General features: G+C 37.6%; 1 protein-coding gene across 4 annotated transcripts; it reads left to right on the forward strand.

Annotated features, from left to right (window-relative positions):
• Positions 1 to 90: 90 nt before the first annotated feature.
• Positions 91 to 5,853, forward strand: LOC140791513 (transcription initiation factor TFIID subunit 15b). Of its 4 annotated transcripts, none has more exons than XR_012109579.1 (7): positions 106 to 260; positions 330 to 411; positions 492 to 1,116; positions 3,365 to 3,515; positions 3,608 to 3,689; positions 4,451 to 4,669; positions 4,782 to 5,853. XR_012109579.1 is itself a non-coding variant. In XM_073142125.1 (6 exons), exons 1-6 carry the CDS (start codon positions 133 to 135, stop codon positions 4,575 to 4,577), a joined length of 1,170 nt encoding a protein of 389 aa, XP_072998226.1. In that variant the 5' UTR covers positions 91 to 132; the 3' UTR covers positions 4,578 to 5,853. The 4 variants fall into 4 exon arrangements, 2 of the variants coding, with proteins under 2 accessions (XP_072998226.1, XP_072998225.1); XR_012109578.1 differs by having other exon boundaries at positions 4,786 to 5,853; XM_073142125.1 differs by having other exon boundaries at positions 91 to 235; positions 4,451 to 5,853.
• Positions 5,854 to 8,727: the final 2,874 nt, after the last annotated feature.

Below are 8,727 nucleotides of genomic sequence, written 5' to 3' on the forward strand. Positions count from 1 at the left end.
CAAATAGGGATTTGCTAGGGTGTATAATGTAAAAAATACTTCTCATAATACATAAACCCTCCGCTCCTTGTTCGATCTTAAAAATTTCTTCTTTTTCTCTTCGGGAGTTCAAAAGTTAAAACCCTAAAATCCATGTCGGGTGCGTATGGCGGCGGAGGAGGCGATTACGCGGGGCCACCGCGAGGAGGCGGCGGATACGGCAGAGGAGGTGGAGGCGGCGGTTACGGAAATCGGGGTCCGTCGGCCTTTCTCCACCTTTCGTAATCCCTTCTCCTCTTGGAATTAGGGTTTGGCAAACTAAGTAGATTCAGAAATATTAATCTCTACAGGTGGAGGCGGATATCGAGGCGGTGGAGGCGGCCGTAGCGGTGGAGGTGACCGTGATGGGGACTGGGTTTGCCCTAATTCAAGGTCAGTCTTTTAAATATGTCTTGATCTTTGCGTTTTAGAGTTTCTTTCGGCTGTGTAACCAAGTCTGGTACTTGGATCAGTTGCGGGAACGTAAACTTTGCTAGAAGAGTAGAATGCAATAAGTGTGGTGCTCCAAGTCCGGGCGGCAATGGCGGTGGTTCCGATAGAGGCAGAGGCGGTGGTGGATATAATAGAGGTGGTGGAGATTATAATTCCCGTGGTGGAAGCCGGGGTTATGATGAGAACCGTGGTGGTCGGAGTGGTGGGTACGGCGGAAGAGGGGGTTACGGCGACAGTAGCCAGGGGAGGGAAGAGCGTGGTTATGGGAATCCGGATAGGGAGGGCATGGGCTATTCGCAGGTTCCTCCACCTTCGGCTGGGAACTATCCGCCTCCACCAAACTCTTATGGTGGGAATAGTTCTCTTCCTCCAAGCTATGGTGCTCCACCTCAAAACTCTTATGGTGGTGAGGCTGCTATTGGTCGTGGAGGTTACGGTGGTCGTGGAATTAGTGCCCGTGATGGTGGTGGCAGTGGTGGTGCGTCGGCTCCTTATGGAGATGCTTCTATTGAACCCTCTGTCAAGGTTAAGCAGTGTGACGAAAATTGTGATGACTCATGTGACAATTCAAGGATTTACATTTCAAATTTGCCGCTAGATGTGACTATTGAGGAGCTGCATGAGCTTTTTGGAGGGATTGGACAAGTATGGTATCTCTTGGCTTTCTTTTCCTACTGTAGTATTGGTTGTCTGTGTATTAGTTCTGGTCTTCAGCTTTATGTGGTAATGAATTAATGATTGACTTCAATTTATCTCTGAAAGGTTTTAAGTTATTTCTCTGTTGTGGTTAAGAAAATGATTAACGTGGGGAGCTAGGATCTGCTGTATATTTTCTATGTTAGGATTGGGCTTGATGAGCTTATATCTAGAAGTTAGAATATAGCATGTCTCATAATTTTAGGCTTTAGGATCCAATGCTTTAATAATTTATAATAATTCTGCTGCCTTACAAATACTGTTTGATGATATGGAAATTGTGTCCTTGTGATTGGCACTTTACTTTACATCCTTATTTTAGGGGCATTCTTTGGACATTATGTTCCTATTGGCATGATCATGTCCTTTTGATTAGAAGCACCTTTGAAAATGACTTCTAATATTTTAGTTTACCTAATATAGTGAAATATAATTATATATCAGGTACATTCGGTATAACATGTTTCTCTTGTCAAATTAATTTTTCTGCTTGTCCTTTTTTTGTGTTGGTATTATAGTCAATTGCTACTTGTATGGTAGTTACCAAAATAATTAGAGGTAAATAGGTCATATTGCTCTATTACAACCAAGGTTTTAAAACTCGGTATCGGAATCGGAATCGGAATCAAAATCAGTCATTTAGAAAAACAATACGTATTGGCTGCCCGTATTGGATCGGACTATGTTTAGATCATACAAATTCTAAATATGATTTAAAAATAGGAATTTTTTTTTAAAAAATTTAGAAAATGATCAGAAAATAAGAAATATTTATATATGAAGTCTAAAAGCTAAAAATTATATTAACTTATTTAAAACTTTGATGAATACTGAGTTGTTGGTTCTCCCTTCTTTTTACCCTTCTCTCTCTTCTTCCATTTCTCAATTACTGTCAAGGGAAATTTATTTTGTTTCTAATTTTTGTTCCTTTCTTATCTCTACCTGCTCTCTCTTATTGTCATAAGGCAAATTTTAATTTTTTATTTCTTCTCTCCCTCCTATTTCTCTCTAACTCTTTTCCTCCCTCTCTTACTATCGCGAGGTAATTTTTTTCTGATTTTTTTTTCATTTCTTCTGTCCCTTCTCTTTCTCTCTCAATCTATTCCTCTCTCTCTTACTCCCTCTCAATCTCTTCCTCACTCTCTCCCTCTCTCCACTCTCTCTCGTCTCTCTATCTCACTCTTACTGTAGTAGATTTTTAGTTGCAGTAATAGAGATTATAGGAGAAAGAGACAGACAGAGAAAGAGATTGGAGAAAAGAGAGGGAGAGAGTAGAGAGAAATGAGAGAGATGGGGCATAAGTGAGAGAAGAAATGAAAAAAAAATTAGAGAGAGAAAAGAGATAGAGTGAGAGAAGAGAGAGGGAGAGCTCGTATCAGGCGGGATTGGTCGATATCTGCCCGAAATCAGTCAGTAGACTAGTTGCCGAAACTTGGAACCATGATTACAACATTCACTAGAATTTTTCGTGAGGGCGCTTTGCTCTATCACAACATGCACTAGAAGTTTCTAGTAATCTTGACACTTTCTACAGGACTAGATGGTTCTTTAATCATATTTTAGAATGAAATTGGAACTTGAACTATAATTATGAGCCACTTGACATGGACATTGTTATGAAAGTCAGTAGAAGAAGAATTTCTCGAATGTCAATTGCACATGTAATAGTCTCATATAAAATTAGGGGCGGAATCAAGCCTAGCTTTGTTCATGCTTTGTTGGAAATTAATTTCAACCTAAGTCAAAAGATCAAGCTTGAATTGATTAATTTTAATTTGAGCCTATTTCAAGTTCAAGCGAGCTCGAGCCTACTTTGAACTGCTTGATAAATTAATTCAAGCGTATTTCAAATCAAGCTTGAATCCAGCTTAAATCTAATCTTGGGTAGTCTACACTTTGTAGAATCAAATTAAATATGTAAAATTGAATCTTATTTGAAGTTTGAATCTCATTTTGTTAATATTTTCCTTCACAGTTCATAGCCCTTGTTTATTTACTCATAATGCTTTGATAGAGTTCTTTTTCCTAAATATGAATTAGAATGCATATGTAATGCTTACACTGAATATGGATTTAGTTACATTTCCCACAACTAGAAACAAACTATTGTTAAAGGTACTTTGTTTTGTATCTCGGCAGAACTTTATTTCAGATTAGATTGATCATGGGTTTTGAGTAAATTCATATTCTTTCTAAGGTTGGAAGGATCAAGCAGAAACGTGGCTACAAGGATCAGTGGCCTTGGAATATAAAAATATATACCGATGAATCCGGAAGAAATAAAGGAGATGCTGTGCTGTCTTATGAGGATCCCTCTGCAGCACATTCAGCTGGCGGATTTTACAACAGTAATCTTTGTCATGACCGTAGTTATGTTTTACTTGCCAATCATTTTCATTGAATTTCAGTTTGATGTATACAAATGGTTATTTTTGTTTAGATTATGATTTGAGAGGCCATAAGATAGGTGTTGCAATGGCCGCAAAATCTGCACCTAAAGCTCCCCCACCTTTTTCTCACAGGTATCTCTTCCACTAGTCAAAAGAATAAGTTTACTTGGTACTATGGCAATGAGTGTCTTATCCTTTTAAATGAGCAAGTTATTCACTCTAATGTTGTAGCAAAGTGTTCTTTACTTTGTCTTTAGTTTTTATATTAATTTTGGTTATGGTTTGAAGATCTAATTAAGGAAGATTTGTTGGATGTCTTGTCTCCAAAAATTTAAATATTATTTTGTCAGATAAAGTTTTATGTCATGTTTACCACCAAGGTGGTGTCTTAATAGCAAAGCATGAGTTCTGGGTAGCCCCAACCATGTGTTCAAATTCTCTCCTGCAACAAGTGTGCTTGGGGGTTTATGTGGATTGTGGAAATTGCAGGATGTAGTGGTGATGTTGAATGGATGGTGCAGCCCATTTAGAACTTGTATTTGGAGAGAGATAACCCTGTATTGTCTTAGCCCATTTAACTTATGAGTTCTGGTAAATAAAAAAGCCTATTGTACCACATCTAAAAAATCATTTATGTAGCAGACAGAGTGTTGTCTCTTCCACAGAAAATGCTGATATTTTCATCTGATTGTTCTGTTGGTGTCTCAGAGCATTATTTATTTGCCTGCCCCTGACTGCACACTTTTCTTTTTATGCTACGTCTTGATTCTAGTGATTAGCTATATATTTGTGGATCTCACTGTTTATGGTATTGCTCATTTTATATTTTTATCACATTAATGCTCGATACTGATTGTTGGCCTTCTTTGTTTAATCTGCTTGTTCTGGAACAGGGGCGGGAGAGGTGGCTATGGTGGTGGTGGTGGTGGTGGTGGCAGGCGCAGGGACAGTTTCAATGATGGTGGAGGATCAGGGCCTGATAGAAACTATGGAGGGGGGCAGCGCTCACGTCCATACTGAAAAGATGTTCGTTATTTGCACTTAACAGTTTGATCTATGAGAATCTGTTACTATTCCTATTCATCAAAGTTGTAATCATAGAGGAGCTTAAGGTAGGCTGGCCATATTCCCCTAGGGAGCTTTACTCTCTTCTTCCTGGGACTTGATGAGTGTTAGTTCCTTAAACCTGAAATTGATTTGAATTATGTCAATGTTTTCCTGGAGGCAGGTGGATATAATCTTGAAAAATTGCTGGTAGGTTTGAGATTTCCAGGTGAGTTCTGCTCTTTCTTGAATTTTCACTGATTTGCATGACCTCTCCTATTATTCACATGTTACATGCAACTTCATGTTTTGATCATTCTATTGCAGTAAATGCATTTTTGCATGTTCTTCAGTCACGAATTGCTTTTGCTTGTGCCGCTTAATATTATACTTTACACGCCAACCTGAATGTGATTCAGTAGATTACAAAATGTTCTCTCTTTAGCTTCAGCTTAAAAGTATAAGGTCTTAGACAGCGGACAGTGTAGTGATAACTGTAAATTAAGCTTCTTGAAGCATACGGTATGCTTGTAAAATGCAATATAGGTCACTGCTGGTGAATCTACCCAAATAGTTATATCTCAATAGTTCATGCTGAACTTAAAATTGCTGTTTCTGTTTTGATTATGTAGGTTGGAGAGCCAAGCTTGGGGCACTCTCAGACCTTTTAGGCTGTCCAAATAAGTGATAGAATTGGCATATGTGAGCCTGGGGATTTTATAAGTGTGCCGAAAAGACTCTCGATCAAGCACTGATCATTTCGCAGCGGCAATAATGAAACCTTGTGTTCTTAAGACCCCTGAGTTTATTTCCTATTACCCTTATCCTACCTTCTCCATGACATGACTAGTTGGGGCCGGAAAATAGAGATTTGTAGTACTATATCACTCTTTTTTTTAGGTGTAGTACTATCTCTCTCTTGTTGGGCTGCATTACAATTAGTTCCCTTCCACTCCACAAAATTCTTGATATACTCATAGAAAACCTCACATTGTGGTGCCTCCATCTAATCCTTTTGACTGCTGTGCGTAGTCATTTTTTCACTCGCGCTGTCAGCATGTGTCTTGGTAGCATGTGAGATTTGGTGGTGATGGTGGCCAGTGTGATTCAAGTTATATGCAGTCTATTCAGGCCTTGGTTGGCCGTATTGGCCTTGGATCATGCGTGAAATCTTTTTGCCCTCTCCTTTGGTTGTAGGCCTGGTCAATTTGACATGAAAGCCTATTAATAATATGCTTTGTTTTTCTCGCAATGCAATATTTATCCTATGAATCTATTATTCAGATATACCTTGTCTTAGAAGCATCCTTATTGATTTGGATTTGCTTTGTTTGGAAATTGGAATGTGGAATTATCGTGTGCTAGAGATTGATTTTGACCCGAGCAATTCAAAATTTATATTGGACTCCCTCTGTTTGAGTATATGTGCATTTGGGTAAATAAAAATCCATATCTCAATATGAACATCGATTTTTTCTTTTAAGCAAAAAACTGAGTTCTGAACAAAATTTGCAAACCTTGTGTTCTGAGAGATCCCATGATACCCAAATATTGGGATTTAGTAGTGTTGGGGTATTTGATAGCCTGTGATTGGTTGCAAAACCATCAAAACATATTTTGAACTCTGAGGTGCCTTTTGGTTTCATGTATTTAAAATAACTGTATTTATAAAAGTTAGTTCTCAGTTTATAGATCTCATAAAAATTTCTTTTAAAGGCTAAGTTAGACTCATATGCACTATTTTAATATTTACTTCAATTCAGTGGCTGTCAAAATTGATTCTCAACATTTAATGGAAAGAAAAACAGAAAGATATAAACAAATTTATTTGCATCGATTTCTCATTTGCATCGATTTATTTTAAAAATAAAAAATAAAATAAAATAAAATCTTGAAACGGCCTTTGATTGTGGAATAACTTTTAAATTATTTTATTATACTCATTTCTTACATTTGTAGAAAAAAAAAAAGATTATCCTGGTTTAAAATATTATTGTGTTTGGTTGTAATCTTAGTATAGGTGTATAATATAATGTGACATGAAAAAGTAATAAATCTAAGATACTTTTTTTACCCAATGACTAAAATGGTCTTTATAGTTTTTTTTTTGGTTTTAAAAAAGAAAAGTCCCTTTGTACAGTAATTTCCACCAACATCAACAGTCAAAATAGGATAAAAGGATACAAACAATCATCAATAATTGCAGTTTAGACCAAGGAGCCGGATGGCGACCCTTCAAAATGTTGACAAGCAAAAGAAAATCAATTTCAATGATGAGGTGAGATACACCGTGCTAGTGGAGGAAGCGAAGTGCCTCACAAAGGTTGAGCGTTTCGGCAGCCAAAGTGGAATGGTAGGCACCATGTTGATAAATCACACTAATCAAGGAACCTAATGAGGTCCGCAAGACTCCGGATAATTAAACCAAAACTATTTGAGTTGAAAGGGCCACTTTTGGATTTATCAAAAACATCAAGGGAAACAATAATCGAACAATGATCCAAATCAATCCGAGAAAGATGCACAACATAGTAGGTCAAGGAAATGTCAAGAAAAGTCGGATTAAAGAAAACTCTATCAAGTCTACTCAAAATTCTTTGGTCCCCATGACAGATTAAGTATAAGAGGATCCAAAGAAACCCACATTAATAATGCTATTTTTAGAAATCATGGATCCTCCCCACCCCACCTTGTCCTCAGCACTTATAATACAATTAAGAGAAAATAAAACCCTGCTTTATAATATACTTATATACCATATATTTTCGCTATTTGCATGCATAAAATACACTAGGTTAGAATTGAACTAGCACTGTGCGAATATTCCGTCAAGTAGAGATTTTATTTCTCAAATGACTAAAATATCATTATTTTTAAATAACTAAAATGCCTTTAATGACTTGGTTGATAGTATTTTTGTAATTTTCTTAGTATAGTTAATTTAACTTAGAGATTTGGTTAAAACTAATTGATCTCATAGCAAGGTGTTTTCTGTACATATTCACTAAATTATAGGACTTGATTTACAAATAATAAAAATATAGGGTATAAACCATAATTTTATTTTTAAAATAGGGTATTCTATGCAAATTTTCATACAATTAAAATCCCTTATCATAATTTAAGGTTAAAACCATTAAGCAAGCTAAGCTTATGCTAAAGCCAATCAAAGGAGTAGTACTAGCATACACGGCCGAGAGCATAAAAGGAGATTTACCTGGTGCTGAGACAATAATATGAATGGCCCAGTCAAAGGCAAGGACTTCAAAAACTTGAGCGAAAGTCTCCTTCCAATTGATTATGATGACGCTTGTAGTCTAGTTCCCAGGATAAAAGTTCTAACCCATAGTGGCCAGAGCCTACGAAGAAAGAATCAAGACTCGCGGTCAATGAGATGAGTCTCAAGACGAACGAAAAAAATCAGACGAGTGCATAGATTACAAATTTAAGAAAAATAAGCGACCCTCTCTCTTGGTGATGCTGTAATAATTCTAATAGATGAGCTTCATTAGGAAACCATGTGGTCAGAGGCAGTAATTGACGAGGGGAGAACGTGAGAACCAAGCAGTTCTTTAGCAACTTGGAGCTTGTGACCTTTGAACTTACTCGGATTGGGCTTAGGTTTCAACATTAAGGTTGACAATTAGTGGGGGAGGCAAGGTGTTGCTTAAGAGACGTCCATTGAAATGGAAGGCAAGGATTGGGTCCGTCGGCTCATCCATGATATGAAGTGAAAGGGTTGGCAGTGGGAGACATCATAGAGGGTTGAGAGGGAGAGAGCAGAAAGATGGGGAATGAATCGGGGAAGGTGAGCGGTTGACGGGATGAGAGTTAGAGTTAGGGATGAGAGGAATAGAATCTAAGAAGGGCATGTGGCAGGAATCTGCGCTAGTATCCGATGAGTTTAAACAAGGCATAGCCACCTAGCATGCATTTGGCTCCATAGGGACAATCAAAGGGATTAGGATCCCTTGGGAAACAATCGTGCATCGCTGAGGACTAAGCACGAGGCAGTCTGACCAACATTTATGAGATGTGAAGGAGCGAGTGACTAAGTATGGGTGACATGACTTAGGGTTGTATGTGGTGATTTTGCTAACAGTTGAAGATATTGGGGTGCTCAATT

Source organism: Typha latifolia, chromosome 6 (assembly GCF_019914945.1).
Source record: "Typha latifolia isolate L0001 chromosome 6, TyphaL0001v2, whole genome shotgun sequence".
Lineage (NCBI taxonomy): Eukaryota > Viridiplantae > Streptophyta > Magnoliopsida > Poales > Typhaceae > Typha > Typha latifolia.